Raw genomic sequence first — 20,981 nt, 5'->3', positions numbered from 1 at the left:
ATTGAGAATTTAAATAGATTCGTGATTATGATATAATATATTGAGAATATAAAGAAATTCATGATAAAATATGATGTCTGATTTCATATATTGAGAAACTGAATATATTCACGGATGATATATGATATTAGATCCAAAATCCATAAGTATTATTGAAATATATAGATCTATTCCAAAGTATTCCGATATTTATAAATAAATATTAGTCAAAAGATAAAAAAATTTGTTGATATTCATGAAAAATATTTATATAAGATCCAAGATTTGACAATATTCTTGAGGGATATTGATTTAATGCATTTTTGGTGAATGTTTTTTTTGATGATCTTATTAATTGAGAAATGTGTTACAATTTTTTTTAAAAAAATATCGACATAGGATCTAAAATTGTCTATATTTATAAAAAAAAGTGATTAAAGCTCTAAGATATATTCATATATATATAAAACATGCATCCATTTTTCATATATATATATATAACATAATCTATTATTTATCACTATTTTATTATGCATAAAGATTTCATGTTCGATGATGAACTGCATAGGCTATTTGATAAAAATATATATATGAATATGTGGCAATAAGACCACAATATTTGAAAGAGAATATATGACAGTAAGACCACGATATCATCAATCGAAAAAGAAAATAAACCGTAAAACCCAATGAATTGATATCATTGCCTGTATCTAGCTCTATGGAAACATAATTTATCCCCATAGATCCTAATTCTAATTCACTCGTGGCTAATATTGGGAGCAGATTTTTCAAAAAGAAATCATCTGAGGTATGGCTACCCAAAACAGCCTTCGGTTGCCCATGAAGATGGCCTGCTGGAATATTAGAGGTTTTAACAAACTTCTGAAGCAGAAAAGCGTCCAAAGTCTCATCAAATTGAATAATTTGGACAATCTATGCCTTCTCGAAACGAAGCTACTAATGGAGACACTTGAAAAAGTCATTAGACTACGATTCCCAGATATTTTATTTTTGAATAATATTTCAACGATTTACCCTAAAATGAGAGTTTTGTTACCGTGGAATTCTTGTGTTGCAAATTGATACCCCATGGATGAGCCCATTACTCCTGGCCCATCCTTAGCCTAAATGGAAGACAAGCCTATCATGGGCCCATGTATTCTCCTATAAATACCAGGTTTGAGTGTTCAGTTCATTCATTCAATATATTGTTTTTCAGCAACACTCTTAGCTGCCCCCCCATATATCCTCAGTCACTGACTTGAGCGTCGGAGGGGCTACGCCTAGACACCCTCCTGGCCCCCTTCTAACGGTCTTCTTCGTGATTTCAGGCTCAGGACCATTTCAAAAACCTGCGTCTGGACTATTGACACTTGCTGGAATCGGACCCTAAATTTCCCGTGAGTATCACTTGGCGCCGTCTGTGGGAAAGTTTGAGTTGAGACGTAGAGATGGTAGGCAAGAGAGGGAGTAGAAGAGCTACCTCAGCATCATCGCGTCCTCAAAAGGGACCCGAACAATCTCATGTTGAGACAAGACAGGAACAACCGTATCTTGAGACGAGACAGGAACAATCTCGTCAAGAGACAAGAGCCGAACAACCTCGTCAAGAGACCAGGGTCGAACAACCTCGTCAAGAGACCAGGGTCGAGCAACCCCGTCCTAATGAAAATGTGGGGAACTTGACCCTGGAGCAGTTGGGTCAATTTATTACCCGGACGATGGACGAGGCCATGAAGAGGAATCAAGAGTCTATGTTTGCTGAAGGACAAGCCACTCGCCAGGAGCGAGAGGAGAATGCTAAGGGTCATCAGAGCAGGGTTGAAGAGACGCAACCCCTCCAAGGTGAGGAGAATCCCGAGATAGAGGAGATGTGGAAGGAGATAAGAATGTTGAGGCAACAATTGGGAAACAAAGCTCCAGTGTCCAAGAAGGAGAGTCCTTTTTCCCCCGCCATTTTGGAGGAAGGGCTTCCTCCAAGTTTCCGAAAATCAAATGTGGGAGAGTACGATGGTCGTACTGACCCAGAAGAATATTTGGGAAGGTTTGAGAACACAGCTCTGTTGCATCAATATTCAGATGGAGTTAAGTGTAAGGTGTTTCTGGGCACATTGGTGAGGACAGCCCAGCAATGGTTTAATACCTTGCAGCCCAACTCTCTACGATCTTTCGAAGATTTTTCTGCTGCTTTCTTGCACAGATTCGCTAGTAGCAAGAGGCACCAAAGAAATTATTTGAGCTTGTTTGTGATGAAGCAGCAAGACACTGAAACTCTGCGAGAATTTATCCGGCGTTTCAACGATGCAGCGCTGGATATTCCAGATGCTTCCCCTGACATCATGATAAGTGCCTTTACCCAAGGACTTAGAGGAGGAGAGTTCTTTAAATCGTTAGTGAAGAAACCTCCATCAAGTGAAGATGATCTGTTATCTCAGGCGGAAAAATATGTAAATCTTGAAGATGCCCAGCGGCATAAGAGGATGGAGCAGCGTCCTGGGGGAAATAGAGTTGAGGGAGCAGAAAGAGGAGGTAGGAAGAGAGGCACAGGCGAGATGGAGGATGATAAGGCTAGGGGCAGAGGACAATTCTCATCACATGTTTCCCTGGATAGGAGTCGGGACGAGATGATGGAGGTGAGGGAGCCCGCGGGAAGGTGGCAGAAGTCACGAAGGGTTTACAGTGCTAGATTTCCTTCGTGGGATAGACGAAAAAGATCCGCACCTGGGAGTCGACCGAGGTCTCACCCGTCCCCTAGGCATGGTCAAGGCCCCCCATGGATAAATCGGAGGGTTGGGGAGCAGAGAGGAGAAGGTCGAGGTCAAGATGTTCCTCAGGAGCCCGTTGAACCGAGGAGGGGAATGGATGAGGATAACCACCCTACGAGAAGAATTATTCATATGATCTCGGGGTGTGCTACGGATGGAGATTCCGGGCGAGCTCGGAAAGCGTATGGGAGGAGGTTGGAAAACTTTGAAATATCTAGGGGTGCAGACTTACCACAAGACCCCGTCATCAGCTTTGGCCCGGAAGACCTCCGAGGCGTTGTGACTCCACATAACGATGCATTGGTGGTGACGGCCACCATTGACAATTATGATGTGGCGAGGATATTTATTGATAATAGAAGCTCCGTGAACGTCTTGTTCAAGAGCACGTTGGATCAAATGAAGATGGAAGGATTTGAGTTTGAGCCGGTATCCATCCCGCTGTATGGGTTTGCAGGACACGTCATCCCGGCTTTGGGTCAGATTGTTCTTCCCCTATCCTTGGGGACTGATCCTCGGCGGGTAATAAAAATGATAGCCTTCACCGTGGTAGATACCCCGTCAGCGTATAATGCAATTCTAGGACGGCCAGCCCTGAAGGATTTCAGAGCCGTAGCTTCCACTTATCATCAGAAGCTTAAGTTTCCTGTGGGAAAAGGAGTTGGAGTCTTGTGCGGGGACCAAAAATTCACGGGTTGGTGTTGTGAAGGGGTAGTGAGAGAGGAGGGAAAAAGAGCGCGTGTGGAGCTTAACATGATTAGGAAAGGAAGAAGTGGGTAACTTTGTCCTGTGGAGGTATAAGAGGAGCAGAGATGAAAGTTGGAGAATGCGCCGGGCAAGGTTCTAAAGATGCTCTAGAACGCTTACCACCTTAGAGAATATTAATGTTGACTTGAATTTTGTTGTATTTCGTTTCTGAATTTGTCTTATGTTATCAGTCGAAATTTAATAAAGCCAAGTTCTTATATTAAGTTCGTGGATGTTGTTGCATTGTGAGGATGAATGAATTAAATTTTCCTTTTAAGGCATCGCCTAGCAGAGGAGCAGAGTTTGGGAGAAGTTCAATTTTTTCTGCTAAGGCATCGTCTAGCAGAGGAGCAGAGTGGAGGAGGTGAATTTTATTTTCCTGCTAAGGCACCGCCTAGCAGAAGAGCAGAGTTGGGGAGGAGAAAAATTTTATTTTCCTGCTATGGCATCGCCTAGCAGAGGAGCAGAGTTTGAGAGGAGAAAAATGTTATTTTCCTGCTATGGCGTCGCCTAGCAGAGGAGCAGAGTGAGGAAGGAGAAAAATTTTATTTTCCTGATAAGGCATCGCATAGCAGAGGAGCAGAGTTGTGGAGGAGAAAATTTTTATTTTCCTGCTAAGACATCGCCTAGCAGAGGAGCAGAGTTGAGGATGAGAAAAATTTTATTTTCCTGCTAAGGCATCGCCTAGCAGAGGAGCGGAGATGGTGAGGAGAAAAATTAAATTTTATCTACTTAGGCTGCGCCTAGTAGAGGAGAAGAGTGGAGGAGGAGAAAAATCATTTTACCTACTTAGGCTGTTCCTAGTAGAGGAGCAGAGTTGAGGAGGAGAAGAATTTTTATTTTCATGCTAAGGCGTCGCCTAGCAGAGGAGTTAGAGGGTGACGAGACGAAATTTTTATTTTCCTGCTAAGGCGTCGCCTTGCAGGGGAGTTAGAGGGTGAGGATGGAGAATCTTTATTTTCCTGCTAAAGCATCGCCTAGCAGAGGAGTCAGAGGGTGACGAGGTGAAATTTTTATTTTCCTGCTAAGGCGTCGCCTCACAGAGGAGTTAGATGGTGAGGTGGAGAATCTTTATTTTCCTGCTAAAGCATCGCCTAGTAGAGGAGTCAGAGGGTGACGAGGTGAAATTTTTATTTTCCTGCTAAGGCGTCACCTAGCAGAGGAGTTAGAGGGTGACGAGATGAAATTTTTATTTTCCTGCTAAGACGTCGTCTAGCAGAGGAGTTAGAGGGTGAGGGTGGAGAAACTTTATTTTCCTGCTAAGGCATCGCCTAGCATAGGAGTCAGAGGGTGAGGATGAAGAATCTTTATTTTCCTGCTAAGGTGTCATCTAGCAGAGGAGTTAGAGGGTGATGGGGGAGAAACTTTATTTCCTTGCTAAGGCATCGCCTAGCAGAGGAGTCAGAGGGTGAGGGTGAAGAATCTTTATTTTCCTGCTAAGGCGTCACCTAGCAGAGGAATTAGAGGGTAATTTTTCTGCTAAGGCATCGTCTAACAGAGGAGTCAGAGGGTGAGGATGAATAATCTTTATTTTCCTGCTAAGGCGTCACCTAGTAGTGGAGTAAGAGGGTGATGGTGGAGAAACTTTATTTCCCTGCTAAGACATCGCCTAACAGAGGAGTCTGAGGGTGAGGGTGAAGAATCTTTATTTTCCTGCTAAGGCGTCACCTAGTAGAGGAGTTAGAGGGTGATGGTGGAGAAACTTTATTTCCTTGCTAAGGCATCGCCTAGTAGAGGAGTCAGAGGGTGAGGGTGAAGAATCTTTATTTTCCTGCTAAGGCATCGCCTGGCAGTGGAGTTAGAGGGTGAGGAGATTGAAGTTTTTATTTTTCCTGCTAAGGACTATTTTAGCAGAGGAGTCAAGGACGTGGGAAAGTGGGAATTATTTTCCTTCAAAAGCTTAGTAGAGGACATTGAAGATGGAGGCGTCGAGGACATTCCGTGTTAGAAAAATTTATTCCGTTTATCGATAAAGAATGACGTTTGCCGCTGCGAAAATTACGGGGATCGACCTGCCCGGTCAGGTCGTGGGTTTGGGGGTAACGCCCCCAAAAGCTCTTCAGAAACAATCATTTGGAAGGGCGAGGGCGTGCTTTAGCGAGGTGCGAGGCAAGGGTGTGCTTGGCCAAGAGAGCAAGTAGGTAATGAGCCTTGGGCGAGGATGAGCGTGGCAGTAGGCGCGGGCGATCGGGCGAGGGTGATGCACGTAGGGACGAGAGCGAGGCTGGGGGCGAGGTTGAGAGGTGACGGGGCGAAGGGATAGGGAGAAGGCTTGCGCGAGGCGATGCTAGGAGGGCGAGCGCACTGCACATCTGGAAGGGCGAGGCACGACTAAAAGGCGAGGCAAAGCGAGGCGAGGCTGGTAATATGTGGGGCAGCTGGGGCAAGCGACGAGGAGATGGGCGGCGAGGTGGAGCTGGGCGAGGGGAGAGACTAGGGCAGGCATAGGGGCGAGGGCTAGGGGTTGGCGAGGGCGGTAACTGGCGAGGCAGGCGGGATGGGAGATTGGTGAGGGCAATCGAGCGAGGCTAGGGGGAGAGGGCAAGGGCGAGGGAGAGGCGAGCGTGCAGCAGGCGGAGGCAGTGAGCGTGTAGTTGGGTGATGGGCGAGGGGCGAGGGCAGTGGCGAGGGGCGAGGGGCGAGGGGCAAGGGTACAGCAAGTGGAGGCAGGCGAGGGCAGGGGCGAGGGTGTAGCAGGCGGAGGCAGGGATCATGCAGTTGGGCGATGGGCGAGGGGCGAGGGCAGTGGCGAGGGTACAACAGGCGGAGGCAGGCGAGGGTGCAGCATGCGGAGGCAAGGAACGTGCAGTTGGGCGAGGGGCGAGGGCTGTTGGCGTGAGCAGGATTGCGATTGGGAGCGAGGGTGTGAGGGGATGAGCACGCGAAAATAGGTGGGGGAGGGCTGGTGAATGAAGGGTGAAGGAAATGCTGTGTGGGAAAAATGAGAATGAATTGAGAAGAAGACATATATTTACATAGGAGGTCCAGATCAAATCTTTCCTTTCAGAGCAGGATTGCGATTTGATATGTTTTCAAACTTATGGAGACTAGTGAGCAGCCAAGAAATAACGCACAAGTCACACCTTATAAACCGAGGACAACACAATTAATCGAACTTCGAACCTGCTATTCAGTTCGACTTGGGAGGGGGAGACTGGTGATACCCCATGGATGAGCCCATTACCCTTGGCCCATCCTTAGCCCAAATGGAAGACATGCCTATCACGGGCCCAGGTATTCTCCTATAAATACCAGGTTTGAGTGTTCAGTTCATTGATTCAATATATTGTCTTCAGCATCACCCTTAGCTGCTCCCCCCATATATCCTCAGTCACTGACTTGAGCGTCGGAGGGGCTACACCAGGACACCCTCCTGGCCCCCTTCTAACGGTCTTTTTCGTGATTTCAGGCTCAGGACCATTTCAAAAACCTGCGTCTGGACTAGTGACACTTGCTGGAATCGGACCCTAAATTTCCCGTGAGTATCACAAATATATCCCTCTTAGACTTGAATGATCAATTTATCCATGTGAAGATTGAATGCATCAGTACGTCCGAACAATTCTTTGCAACGTTTGTTTATGGGCTACGCTTTGTCAAAGCTCGTAAACCTCTATGGGAATCTATCAAGCGAGTTGGGGCTGGAATTGTTTACCCATGGATTGTGATGGGGGATTTTAACAGCTACCTATCACCAGATCATAAAAAAGGCGTGGTTATTATCAAACCTTATGAAACTATTGACTTTGAAGATTGTGCGTCGTCTCTTGAATTATCGGATTTGCATGGGGTTGGATGTTTTTTCACCTGGTTGAATACCACGTGATGTAATCTCGCTGAAATGGGTGAGCCGGGTAAGAAGCTCCAACGAATCAGATCAACAATTTATAATGTTTGGGAATTTTGAGTGAGAATAATGGCTGTGGTAGCACCTGCAAACAATGAAAAGAACTCGTGAATGGGCGCCGGAGGAGTATCCGGCGTAGCCACTCCGATGCTAAAGTCAGCATGTTGAAGATGAACACAAAAAATATTTGAGAGAAAAGATGTGTAATGCTTTAGAGTTCAAAGATTTCAGGATCATTAAAAGACATTAATACCTGCTATTTATAGTAGAAAATGGGGTAGGTACCTCGATTCTCGTGCCACCTACTAAGTATGGCAAGTCGGCTGCCCATACTTGTAGCTTCTGATGGCTTCTAGGACACTCCAAGCCCAAGTTGTTCTGACATATTAGACTGCATGTATCAATCATACTCGAGTGTGGTTCAATTCTCGAGGTGACCGGGTAGTTGGTTACCCGGGTACTTGCATGAGGGCCCGGGAAGAGGAGAAGTGTCCGGGAGATTGAGTGGGAGACCGGGCTGCTTGGTGATCACTCGGGAAACCTCGTGGTACTCGGGTTCTTGATGGTACCCGGGTCATCAATGACCCGGATCCTTATGGGGGTATCACCACCCATCCCTAAAATAGTCGGGCTAGAGTTTTTACTCGCTGTCCCGATTAGTCATAGTTGTACATTTGTTGAATTTCTGAGTGTGTTGAGAGCATCGGGGTCTTCAAATATCCCGGGCTCTGAATAAGGTATCGGGGCCTCAAATCTCCCGGGTTCTGAGTAAGATACCGGGGCCTCAAATCTCCCGGGCTCTGAGTAAGATACCGGGGCCTCAAATCCCCCGGGTTCTGAATATGATACCGGGGCCTCAAATCTCCCGGGTTTTGAATATTGTGTCGTTTAGTATTCTTGGGTATTCCAAAGGGTATCATTATTACCCGTGCTTTTAGCATTTATACCGCCGAAAAATCGTTTCATATTCTGAAGTAATAATGATTCCCGTCTCCTCGATATCCTCATACATCTTTTCATATACCCACTTCAATTTACGAGGTGAATCTCCATCGTCCACGTGTATCTAGATCAACGGCCGAGATCTCTTCCCACCGCCTATATATATTAGCCCTCCTATTTCTCAAAAATCACTTTCAAATTCAAATTTACAGCGAAGCTCTTGCGAATTTTATTCCCGAAACTCCGTTTGTGCAAAATCATCTACCTCCGGCGATCTTTCAACGCTTATCTCATCGTAAGTTTTTCTTCTTTAAAATGTCTCATTCAACTTCTTCTACCTCAGGAGCGAATGTGCGAGGCTCACCTAGTGCTGAGTCCTCCGCACTTTGCTCCGATTCTTCCCCATCTCCCCCTCGTCGTTCCATTACCCAGCCTTCTAAAAAACCAATGGCCCATCAAACTAAACCTTTTTCTTCTAAACTTTCCTCTTCTAGCCATTCCCGGGCCTGAGCTCTTGCTAAGAGCAAGGGTAAGGGTAAAGCCCGGGTCCCGAGTCCTCGGGCAATCGAGATCTCGAGCACTCCTTGGTTCTCCTCTATGAGCAGCACCTTGCGCTCAGGGGCAGATGAGGAACTCCGAGCTTTGGGCAATATTCCTTCTACTTTTTCTATTTTGATACCCGGGCCTTCTGATAGAGCCAATAACCCTCCTCCCGGGTACACAACTTTCTTTCGGGACCAGGTTAGGAATGGTTTTCGATTTCTCGTTCATCCTTTTTATATCGATGTTGCCAAGTTTTTTGGCGTACCTGTCAATCAGCTTCATCCCAATTCTTTCATGATTATGGCCTCAGCCTATGTCCTTTTTAAAATGAATAATCTTCTCATCAACCCCCTTATCCTTCATTACTATTTTTCTTGCCGGCTTGGGAATAATGCATTTTCCCTGAAATCCCGGTTAAACGTCCGATTCCTTGATGACATCCCTTCCTCTCAAAAGGGGTGGAAAGGAAAATTTTTCTATATCCAACTCCCGGGTCCTCTACCCTGTCTGACCGGGTTTCTCCCTTCCCTTCCCCAACAACCTTCCCTTCCCCAATCCTACAAATTCGAGGAGCCTTTCCTCGTAAGTCAAACCCTGGTGGAGGGGCATAAGTACTCCTCTTCCACCCTTATCTCAGAATAGAACTTAGTGGCCTACGGGTTGAGTTCCCGGGTTAAGGACCCCGTGGATCGTGTAATTGACGAGGTGGCTGGCTCGGGCTCTCAACCCGGTACATCCTTTCTCTTCTTTGTTTCCTTATTCCCTTATCTTGCTTGTTTAATTTGTTATAACCATGTCACTTCTTTATGCAGATAACTCCGAGATGCAGGCAGCTTTTGCTAAAAGGCGAGCAGCTGAGAAGGCAGCCCGAGAGAAGGAAATGGCGGCTCGCCGAGCAGCTGCTGAAGAAGAGAAGCAACGGGCTGCAGAGGCGGCAGCCCGGAGAGCTGAAGCTTCCCGGGAAGACCCTCCTCGGGATAACACTTCCCGGGCAATGATTGAGACCTCGGAGGAATCTGAAGATCTCATTCCTCTCAGCCAGAGGAAACGAAAAGCTACTGCAGAACCCAAGCTGGTCATTCTTGAGGACCTTCCCGAAGGTAACCAGGGTACCTCCCAATCTGCTCCATCTCCTCATCTTCCCCCTCAGTCCAATGAAGAACCCGGCCAAGAGCTCCCTTCAACCGATCAGCTCTCCCAGGCTAATATCTTCTTTGAGGGAGCTACTGCCACTGGTGTTAAGCACCTCAAGAAGATACTCAGCCCTGCTGAGACGGTAATCTTGAAGAGTACTCCTGCCAGCGTGAAGTTTTTGGAGGGATCCAACCGCCTTTTGTCTGTAAGTTTCATGCTTTTATCTTCTCCCCTTTCTCTCTCCCTTTTCTCTTTTTTCTTTTTTAATTCTTTCTTATTCAGGCTTCCCAGATGATAGTTTCGGCCTTTGAAGAGGTGGCAGCGGTGGCCACAAAGAAAGGTTAGCAAGCCCGGGCAGCTCAGGATATTCACGATCATCTTCAAGGGGAGATTGCCCGGGTTCAGAAACTTCATGAGGAGAAAACTTCCGATCTCCAAGCTTCCCTAGAGGCTGCTAATCAACAACTGGCCTTGGCTCAGCTTGCCCGAGATGATAGCATAGCCCGGGAGGAAGCTTTTAGAAGCGAGCTGCGTTTCTGGCCTCCCGGATTAGCTATCTCGGGGATGAGGCCAGTGCTCAGCAACATCGGGCTGAGATTGATGAGGATAAGCTCAGACTCCTACAACTGACCCATGAGGAATGGAGGATTGTTTTCCTTCAATCGGCGGAATTCCAAGCAGCTGTTGAAGATAGGGCGTAGAAATACTTCACAGTTGGCTTTGAGAAGTGCCAGGAGCAGTTTGAGGAAGCAGGTCTGATTCCAGCAGGTAGGGAGGGCTTTCCTGATATCGACAGGGCCATTGACTCCTTTCCAAGGATGATGCTGTCGAGAAAGAGGCTGAGAAGACTCCCGAGGAGGCCGGGGAACCATCAGAGCAGCAGACTTAGAATACGATTGTTATTCACTCTGTACTTTCCCTTTGTAGTTCTTTCCTCCGGGCTTTATAATGAAATGTTATTTCTTTCTATTGCTGTGCCTTTTTTAATATTGTTTTGAAAATTTTTCACAACCCGGGTAGATTTAAACCTGAACTTCACGGGGGTATTTCTTGGGTTCCCCGAGCCAGGGTGTAGCTCCCTGGACTTTCAAGAACCAAGGTATGGAGCCTTGGGCCGGGGAGCATGTCCTGGGACTTGAGAATGGTCGAGGTGTGCCCCGAGCCAGGGTGTAGTGCCTTGGGCTTTTAAGAACCAAGGTGCGGAGCCTTGGGCCGGGGAGAATGTCCCGGGACTTGGGAATGATCGAGGTGTGGTGCCCCGTGCCAGGGTGTAGTGCCCTGGGCTTTTAAGAACCAAGGTGCGGAGCCTTGGGCCGGGGAGCATGTCTTGGGACTTGGTAATGGTCGAGGTGTGGTGCCCCGAGCCAGGGTGTAGTGCCCTGGGCTTTTAAGAACCAAGGTGCGGAGCCTTGGGCCGGGGAGCATGTCCCGGGACTTGGGAATGGTCGAGGTGTGGTGCCCCGAGCCAGGGTGTAGTGCCCTGGGATTTTAAGAACCAAGGTGCGGAGCCTTGGGCCGGGGAGCATGTCCCGGGACTTGGGAATGGTCGAGGTGTGGTGCCCCGAGCCAGGGTGTAGTGCCCTGGGATTTTAAGAACCAAGGTGCGGAGCCTTGGGCCGGGGAGCATGTCCCGGGACTTGGGAATGGTCGAGGTGTGGTGCCCCGAGCCAGGGTGTAGTGCCCTGGGCTTTTTCAAATAACCGAAGCTTGATACTTCCTTTGTTCGAGATACAAGAAATAGTACATAATACTCCTTTCTTGAAAAAATAGATCTTTCATTATATCTGCAACCAAACCATTACATCTGTTAGGCATAATACTTCTTTAAATTAAATACATTCCAAGGCCTTTTGAGGAGATGTCCTTGAGCATCTTCTAAATAAAAGGATCCCGAGCTGACTTTCCGGGTGATCTTATAAGGTCCTTCCCACCGAGCTTCTAGCTTCCCAACATCCTCAGCAGGGTTGATTTTTTTCATGACTAGATTCCCCACTTGGAAATCTCGGATCCGGACCTTTTTGTTATATGACTTCATAACCCGGCTCCTGTATGCTTCCATGCGAATGAATGCCCGGTCTCTCCTTTCTTCTACCAAGTCCAATTCCATGGCCCGGCTTTGGTCATTGTCTTCCGGGTAAGATTCTACCCGGGGAGAAGTTTTCCCGATCTCAACTGGGAGGACTGCTTCAGAACCATATACCAAGTTGAAAGGAGTTTCTTGGGTAGGTGCCCGGAGAGTAGTTCTGTAAGCCCAGAGAACACTGGGTAATTCTTCCACCCAATCCCTTCCTTTGCCTTGTAGCCTTGTCTTTAGTGCTTGTACAATAATTCTATTGACAACCTCTGTCTGGCCATTAGCTTGAGGATATGCAACAGAGGTAAAAGATTGAGTGATCTTCATTTCCCTGCACCATGACGTAATTCCTTTGCCCTGAAACTGTCTCCCATTGTCCGAGATCAGTCTTCTGGGCACTCCAAACCGGCACACGATATTCTTCCACAGAAATTTCAATACTTCCTGCTCAGTGATTTTTGCCAAGGGCTCCGCTTCTACCCACTTGGAAAAGTAATCAACAGCTACTAACAAGAATTTTTTCTGAGCCCGGGCAATTGGGAACGGACCCACAATATCCATGCCCCATTGATCAAAGGGGCAAGATGCCCAGATAGGCTTCATGAGAGTGGTCGGGCTGTGCTTAAAATTCGAGTGATGTTGACAGCCCTCACAAGCTTGGACCACCCGAGGAGAATCTTGACTTAAGGTTGGCCACCAGAAACCAGCAAGCATTGTTTTTCAAGCCAAAGACATTCCTCCGAGGTGCTCGACACAACATCCTTCATGAATTTCTCGGAGGATATAATCCACCTCTTTTTCCCATAGGCATTTCAAAAGAGGTTCCTGGAATGATCTCCTGTACAACATATTATTTAAGAGAACAGACATGGGAGCTTGTCTCTTAGTCTTCTGAGCTTGGGTTCTGTCCTCGGGCAGTTCATTATTTACCATGAACTTGATCAAAGGTGTCATCCAGGATTCACCGGGTACTGGAAATATTTCTTCCTCAGTGGAAAGGATCAACCGGGAAACATGCAAGACTTCCCGGGTGCTAACTGCCGATAAGGAAGCAGCCATTTTTGCCAGGGTATCTGCCTCGCCATTCTCCTCCCAGGTTACTTGCTCAGTACCCCAATCTGCAAAGACTTCTGCTCGGGCTTTGATGAGCTGTAAGTATTTTAGCATTCTGTCATCCTTAGCTTCATACACGCCCTTTATCTGCTGAGTAATCAGTTGCGAATCAGAATATAGAATAATCCTGGAAGCTCCGACTTCCCAGGCAGTTTGGATACCAGCCAGGACGGCTTCGTACTCGACTTCATTGTTGGTTATCCGGGAGTCAATCCTCAGTGCCAATTTTATCTTCTCTCCCGAGGGAGATATTATCACAACTCCTACTCCAAATCCAGCAAGGCTAGACGCCCCATCCACAAATACTCTCCATACTTCTTCTTCCTCGGGTTGAACCATTTCTGATAAGAAATCTGATAAGGCTTTTGCTTTGATGGCAACCCGAATGTCATATTCTCCCCCAGCTCTACTGTCCACTTGATCTTCCATCCGGATACCTCTGAATGAGTCATGATCCTGCCAAGAGAACTATTGGTAAGAACGATGATTTGATGTGACAGGAAGTAAGGTCGTAGCTTCCGGGCGGTCATGATCAAGGCCAAAACAACCTTCTCTATTTCACTGTAACGGAGCTCGGGGCCTCTTAGAGCATGACTGACATAGTAGACATGCTTTTGATCAGAGCCTTCTTCTTTTATTAGAACTGAGCTAACAGCATACTTCGTAGTAGATATATAAACAAATAGTTTTTCCCCGGGCTCCGGCTTTACCAACACAGGGAGCTCTGCAAGGTGAATCTTCAAGTCCTGGAAGTCCTGCTCACATTTTTCATCCCACCCGAATTGTTGGGCCTTCCTTAGAACCTGGAAGAAAGGATAACTCTTGTGTGCTGACCGGGATATAAATCGAGACAGGGAAGCTATCCTCCCGGTCAGCTTCTGTACTTCTTTGACAGATCGGGGGGATGTCATACACAACACGGACTTGACTTTTTCTTGATTCACCTCGATCCCTCGATCTGTCACTATGAATCCCAAGAATTTGCCACTCTTGACACCAAAAATGCATTTGGCAGGGTTAAGCTTGATCCCGTAATGCATTAGAGTGGCAAAGGTTTCTTCCAGATCAATGATGAAATCTGCAACCTCCTTGGACTTGCCCAGAATATCATCCACATAGACTTCCACATTTCGTCCCAGCTGCTTCTCAAAGACTTTGTTCATTAGACGCTGGTAAGTAGCCCCTGCATTCTTCAACCCGAAAGGCATTACAATATAACAAAATGTACCTTCCGAGGTGATGAAGCTGGCTTTATCTTGATCACTCTTGGCCAGGGGAATTTGATTATATCCCTGATATGCGTCTATGAAACTGAATAGTTCAAAACCCGAGGTGGAGTCCACCAGCTGGTCAATCCTGGGCAAGGGGTAATGGTCTTTAGGGCAAGCCTTGTTGAGGTCACGGAAATCTACATACATTCGCCACTTTCCGGTGGATTTAGGTACCAGCACCACATTCGAAAGCCATGTGGGGAATTGAATTTCTCGAATGTGGCCGTCCTTCAGTAGCTCCTTCACTTGCTCATCAATAACTTTGTCCTTTTTAGGACCAAAGTGTCTTTTTTTTTTGCTTTACCGGGTGAGATCCCGAGAGAATGTTCAGTTGGTGCTCTGATATTAAGGGAGAAATCCCTGTCAGCTCCTGTTGGGACCATGCAAATACATGGATATTAGCTTTTAAACAGTTAATTAAACTAACCCCGGTGGATGTACTGAGATCCCGAGCCACCCGGATTTGTTGGCCTGGTCCGACTTCTACCATCTCCTGCTCTTCTTCTGCTACAAAATGCACCTCCCCTTTCTCCACCACTCTTCCTCCTACTTCATTCACTCTGGCTTTCTTCCCTTCCCTCTTAGTTTTTGCTCTGATCAGCTGATCCCCCCGGACATCTCCTACCCGGGCTCCAACAGGAAATTTTATCTTTTGATGATAAGTGGATGCCACGGCTCTTAATTCATTCATGGCCGGCCTCCCTAGAATGATATTGTATGAAGAAGGAGATCCACTACAGTGAAAGAGGTCATCACTGTCTTTTTGAGATCCTGAGAGCCCAGGGTTAGCGGTAAGACAATCTCCCCTTCCAGGTAGACCACATGGCCAGCAAAGCCAAAAAGGGCAGTTTCCACAACTTCCAAGTGAAAACCCTGCAAATCCATCTGCACAAAGGCATCTTTAAAAATTACATTTACGGAACTGCCCGAGTCAATAAAGACCCTCAGAATGTCATAATTTGCCACTCGGGCTTGGATAACCAGTGCATCATTGTGGGGTAGATTCGCCCCCCTCAAATCCTTTGGGCCAAAACTGATGACCGCCTCATTTTTCCTCGTCCCTTCTACTTCCATACATTCCCTCCTACTCCTCGATTTCCTCGCTCGATTAGAGTCTCCATCAGTGGAGCCTCCTGATATCATTTTAATCAACCCCGTGGCAGGGGGCAAATTCTTTTTTCTCTCAGGCTCGGGCTCTCTTCTTCTCCCGGGCTCTCCTCTTGGACTATTCCTCATACCTCCTCCCCGGGCGCTGGACCCTGGCTGCCGAGATGTCCGCCGAGATGTCCAAGGTGGCAATCTCGGCTCTCTGTTGTTGTGACTGGGTCCGGGGATGGAAGATGAGACATAATTTCCCTTCAATGTTTTGCAATCTTCGGTGTTGTGGTAACACACTTTGTGGAAAGTGCAAAATCCTCTCTTCTCTGGCAAGGATAATTGATGGTCCGGGGCCAGGTCCCTACTGCATTCTTGTACTTCCCTTTCCCGGGCCGTCTTCAGAGGCATGTGCTGAGAAAAGTGCCCTGGATTACCTCTCTCTTGCCCCCTCTCCTCGGGCTTAGACACCCGGTCTCCTCTTTCCTTCTTAACAGCCTCTCTCTTCTGCTTCTGAGCCTCTTCCATGTTAATATACTTCTTTGCCCAGGACAATAAGTCCTCAAAATCCACGGGCACCTTCTTAGTCAATGATTTGAAAAACTCACCCTCTCTCAGGCCCTGGGTGAATGCGGTAGTCTTTGTTTCAGTGGCACAAGTTGGAACGTCCAGAGCCACTCTGTTGAATCTTTGGATATAAGCCCTCAGACTCTCCTCCGTGCTCTGCTTGACTTCGAAAAGACTAAAAGCATTCTTCTTGTATTTTTTACTACTACTGAAATGGTGTGATAACACCTTTTGGAAGTCTTTGAAAGAACTAATACTTTGAGGAGCCAAACCCTCAAACCACCTTTGAGCCGAATCCACCAATATTGTCAGGAACACCTTACACTTGATTCTATCAGTGTAACAGTGCAATATGGACATGTTCTCAAATCTGGCCAAGTGTTCCTCAGGGTCTGCGTTGCCATCATAATCCTTTATTTTGGCCGATTTAAAATTCCCGGGAAGAGGTTCCCGGACAATGATCTCAGCAAACGGGCATCCCCTGGTGACTGCTCGGGAAGAGCCCCGATTCTCCAACTGTCCTTCCAGCACCTTCATCTTCTGTCTCAATTCCAACAACTCTTCCGCCACGGTAGGAGATTTGGACCCGGCGCTGGATTCCTCCTCTTCTCCTCTCACCTCCTCCTCCCTCATCTCCTGCTCCTGCTCCTCCTCAAGCTCATGTCTATCCTCGGGTGGTGTAACATGATGAGAAACTTCTTTCCTGGCCATAGCTTGCTTTATGGCGTCGGATACAATCTTTTGCAACTCTTCCGGGGTCAAAGTAATGAGATTTGATCCGGTGTTATTAACACCAACTTGTCTTGAAGTCTGCCCTCCATCATCCTGGGCGCGAGAATTATCTTGGTTGGTTCTTCTCGTACGGGCCATATCAACGTCTTGAACTCAAGATTCCCAAAGACGGCGCCAATGATGTAATCTCGCTGAAATGGGTGAGCCGGGTAAGAAGCTCCAACGGATCAGATCAACAATTTATAATGTTTGGGAATTTTGAGTGAGAATAATGGCTGTGGTAGCACCTGCAAACAATGAAAAGAACTCGTGAATGGGCGCCGGAGGGGTATCCGGCATAGCCACTCCGATGCTAAAGTCAGCAGGTTGAAGATGAACACAAACAATATTTGAGAGAAAAGATGTGTAATGCTTTAGAGTTCAAAGATTTCAGGATCATTAAATGACATTAATACATGCTATTTATAGTAGAAAATGGGATAGACACCTCGATTCTCATGCCACCTACTAAGTATGGCAAGTCGGCTGCCCATACTTGTAGCTTCTGATGGCTTCTAGGACACTCCAAGCCCAAGTTGTTCTGACAGATTAGACTGCCTGTATCAATCATACTCGAGTGTGGTTCAATTCTCGAGGTGACCAGGTAGTTGGTTACCCGGGTACTTGCATAAGGGCCCGGGAAGAGGAGAAGTGTCCGGGAGATTGAGTGGGAGACCAGGCTGCTTGGTGATCACTCGGGAAACCTCGTGGTACTCGGGTTCTTGATGGTAGCCGGGTCATCAATGGCCCGGATCCTTATGGGGGTATCACCACGATTTGCTCTAAACTTGATAGAGTGATGGTAAACAATGCTTGGCTCTGTCACAACGTTAATGCGTTTGTTGAATACCTGACTCCAAGTTGCATTTCAGACCATTCTTGTTACATCGTCGCAATGAAGGTGGCAAATAAAAGTAAGAACAGCAGCTTTAAATTTCTCAACATGTGGACTCTTCATGTAAATTTCTTGGATCTGGTTAGAAACAATTGGGATACTGAATGACCGTGTGCTGGGCACTTTGAGATGCCTTGAACACAATAAATCAATGAGCTGCAATAGCTCGTGTTCTAAGAATGTATACACCGATGAATTAAATCGAGTTTGGTTACAAACCAATCGGAAAACACTCGAAGTAATCCTTCGTTAAGAAACATTGATATGTTTTATATCCTTTGTAACTGAATAACTGAAAATATCGAGAATCAATTGTGACATATATAAGTTCAGTTATGGTGAAAACTGAACTGACAGATGCTCTAACTAAACAAATATGTTTGAAAGCTGTAGTTAAATGATTAAATACACAAATGTTCGGAGACTTCAACAGATTCAACGTCACCCCTTCTACCTCATAAGGTAGGATACACTAGAAGACTTTGATTAATTACAACAAGTGTAATAACTCACTCAGCTTAGGACTTGCCCATTGCCTAACTGAACTCCTAGACTAGACTGAAGGCAGCACCTTCCAGTCAACACTTGTTTAATGTATGTGTGTCAAAGACTACATACACAAGTTTATTGTCTTTGTGCAAGACTGTATTTGGGTGGTGGAGTGTGTGTGTGTGTGTGAGAACTAAAAAATGAACACTACAAGAAAGCGTTCTCACACACTGAGGGAATTATGCTTCTAAACTAAGCTTGATAACACGATGAAGTGTTCCTTCTGGGCAAATTGATTCTAGTAAGCTGATATGCAATATGCGTGTCCTTTCTATTGTTTTTCCACACACTTGTTCTTCTTTTGCTTGTGTATATTGTTGGTCTTCACTGATCTGCTACTTATAGGCGGGAAACTGATCGTACAATAAGACTCAAAAATTGTATCCGTTGCAGCTTGAATGTGTTCCTTGAGATTCGTGTCTCGACTTTTCTTAAATCTATGCTGGAACATTTTGTCTTTAAACTTTGCTGTAACATCCATTATTGTATTATAGATAGTACAGATGCTTTTGTACCATTGTGCGTAGCTGGAATCCATTTAGATAAAAGCTTGTCTTGATCTGCAACTGATTGATTCCTAACTGATGCTCCTAACTGATCATCTGAACTGATCTTCAATTTGGCTGGTGAAATCATTTGACTCGTCAGCTGAACTTATTTCACTCTTTCAGTTGAACAGGTCAGCTGGGCTCTTCATCAGTTGAGAACTTTCTCAGCTGGCCGGGCTTCTGAAGGTCTTCTGCTGAACTACCTATCAACTGAACAATCAGTTGGACTGGTTCAATTCGATCAATCAGTTGACACTTTCATTTAGCGTCTCGATAGCTTCAGTTTTGGCTTGATAACTGATTAGTTCGAATCATGATCAGTTACGGTATCTGCGCACTTAGGTAAAATCATTAGAAACAAAATAACAAATTTTGTTAACATCAAAATCAAGATTGCGAAGATGAAATGTTCCAACAGATACAGATATGTATGGGACATCACAATACTTGTTAAAACATAAACTTAGCAGGTTGAAAACTCCGTTGAAGGGCTTGAACAATAGACACTCCAGTCACATTTCTAACAGGTTGAAAACTCCGTTGAAGGGCTTAAACGATCAAGGGTAATGGTTGAACACCTGGCAGAGGCGGAGAGATTGTTCTTCTCTCAAAAAATTAAAGGCGACTATCTTCGATTGGGGGGGATAGATGCTCCAAATTCTTCCACAATTTGATCAAAAAGAATAACAAGAAAAACACGATTTTGGCTCTAACAAAGATGGATGGGCGTGTATCTACGGATACCAATGAGATAGCGACTGAATTTGTTAACTATTACAAGAACTTGATAGGTACGGATACCAGGAGACATCAAATTTTGGATTGCCAATATGGGAAAGGTGCAATGGTTCCGCAGGAGTGGAGATCTATGCTTGTTTCCATTCCTTCCGAGCAAGAAATCAAAAAAGCATTGTTTGACATAGATGATGATAAATCGCCGGGTCCAGATGGCTTTGGATCTTCGTTTTTCAAAAAATCATGGGATGTGACTGATTGTGATGTTATTGCTGCGGTTACTGAATTTTTCACCAATGGACATTTATTAAAGCAATGGAATCATTCTTTCTTGGCACTTGTGCCACAATCTACACTTGCCAACTCGGTAGGTGACTATAGACCAATCTTATGTTGCAATGTATTCTACAAGATCATATCTAAAATACTAGCCAAAGGACTATGTAAAATCTTGGGTGTGCTTATAAATGATGCTCAAACGGCGTTCATTAAAGACAGAATTGTGGATAATATACGCGTGGCACAAGAACTCTCTAGGAAATACAACAGAAAGACAACTTCTCCGAGATGCATTATGAAAATCGACCTCCAGAAAGCATAAAACACCGTTCATTGGGACTTCTTGGCTGAAGCTTTGCGAATATTGGAATACTCTGAAATTTTCTCGTCTTGGATTATGGAATGTGTGTCCACCACTTCGTTTTCAGTGTCAATCAATGGACAGTTACATGGCTTTTTTGCTAGGACGAGAGGCCTTCGACAAGGAAATCCGTTATCACCCTACTTGTTTGCTATCTGTCTTGAGACGTTTTCGAGATCATTATCTACTGCAAAATGTCAGCCACTGTGGATTACACACTTAGCGTATGCAGATGACCACTTGTTATTTTCTAGAGGTGATATTAGGAGCGTGAGCATAATAGTTGATAGTCTGAAGGAGTTTAGTGACAGAGCGGGACTCTTTGCTAATGTACAGAAGTCTAACCTATACATTGCGGGTGTATCAAGCACAAAAAAGGATGAAATATTGAATAGATCAAGTTTTCTCTTAGGTTCTTTTCCTTCCAGATATCTCGGCATCCCTCTGTCACCCTCTAAATTGAGAATATCAGACTACTCCCCATTACTTGATAAGCTTTTGAGCAAAATTAATGTGTGGCCTCGAAACTCTCTTTCTTAGAGGCAAATTGGAACTTATCCGATCAGTGCTCCAGGGAGTAGAATGCTACTGGATGTCTATCTTGCCACTGCCGGATGGAGTGATTGAGAAAATTTATGGTTTATGTCGATCTTTTTTTTGGTTCTCAAAACACCCTTCCATTTCCTAGAAAAAAATTTGTAGGCCTATTGAGAACGGAGGGTTGGGACTTTGTGATCTTAGAGCTTGGAACAAAACACTTTTC

The 20,981-nt window shown here is 45.7% G+C and overlaps 2 protein-coding genes across 2 annotated transcripts; both read right to left on the bottom strand.

Annotated features, from left to right (window-relative positions):
- Positions 1–12,754: 12,754 nt before the first annotated feature.
- On the bottom strand, positions 12,755–15,109 carry LOC142544239 (uncharacterized). The gene is made up of 4 exons (XM_075651298.1): positions 14,906–15,109; positions 14,412–14,685; positions 13,696–14,330; positions 12,755–13,603 (listed from the first exon to the last, which is right to left on the bottom strand). The coding sequence occupies exons 1-4, from the start codon at positions 15,107–15,109 to the stop codon at positions 12,755–12,757; spliced, it is 1,962 nt and encodes a 653-aa protein (XP_075507413.1).
- Positions 15,110–15,120: 11 nt separating this feature from the next.
- Positions 15,121–16,950, bottom strand: LOC142544238 (uncharacterized). Its single transcript, XM_075651297.1, has one exon. It carries the CDS (start codon positions 16,948–16,950, stop codon positions 15,121–15,123), a length of 1,830 nt encoding a protein of 609 aa, XP_075507412.1.
- Between the last annotated feature and the right edge of the window lie 4,031 nt (positions 16,951–20,981).

Source organism: Primulina tabacum, chromosome 5 (assembly GCF_025594145.1).
Source record: "Primulina tabacum isolate GXHZ01 chromosome 5, ASM2559414v2, whole genome shotgun sequence".
Taxonomy (NCBI): Eukaryota; Viridiplantae; Streptophyta; class Magnoliopsida; order Lamiales; family Gesneriaceae; genus Primulina; species Primulina tabacum.
This window is presented reverse-complemented; position numbering and strand designations above follow the sequence as displayed.

Bases quoted from the DNA above. Each gene is read 5' to 3' on its own strand.
- LOC142544239 (XM_075651298.1), bottom strand. From the start codon at position 15,109: ATGAATGAATTAAGAGCCGTGGCATCCACTTATCATCAAAAGATAAAA. The intron at 14,686-14,905 runs GTAGAAGTCGGA...GGTCCTAAAAAG, and splicing joins CAGAAGAAGAGCAGGAGATG to GACAAAGTTATTGATGAGCA. The intron at 14,331-14,411 runs GTGATCAAGATA...TGAAGAATGCAG, and splicing joins TCAAATTCCCCTGGCCAAGA to GGGCTACTTACCAGCGTCTA.
- LOC142544238 (XM_075651297.1), bottom strand. From the start codon at position 16,950: ATGGCCCGTACGAGAAGAACCAACCAAGATAATTCTCGCGCCCAGGAT.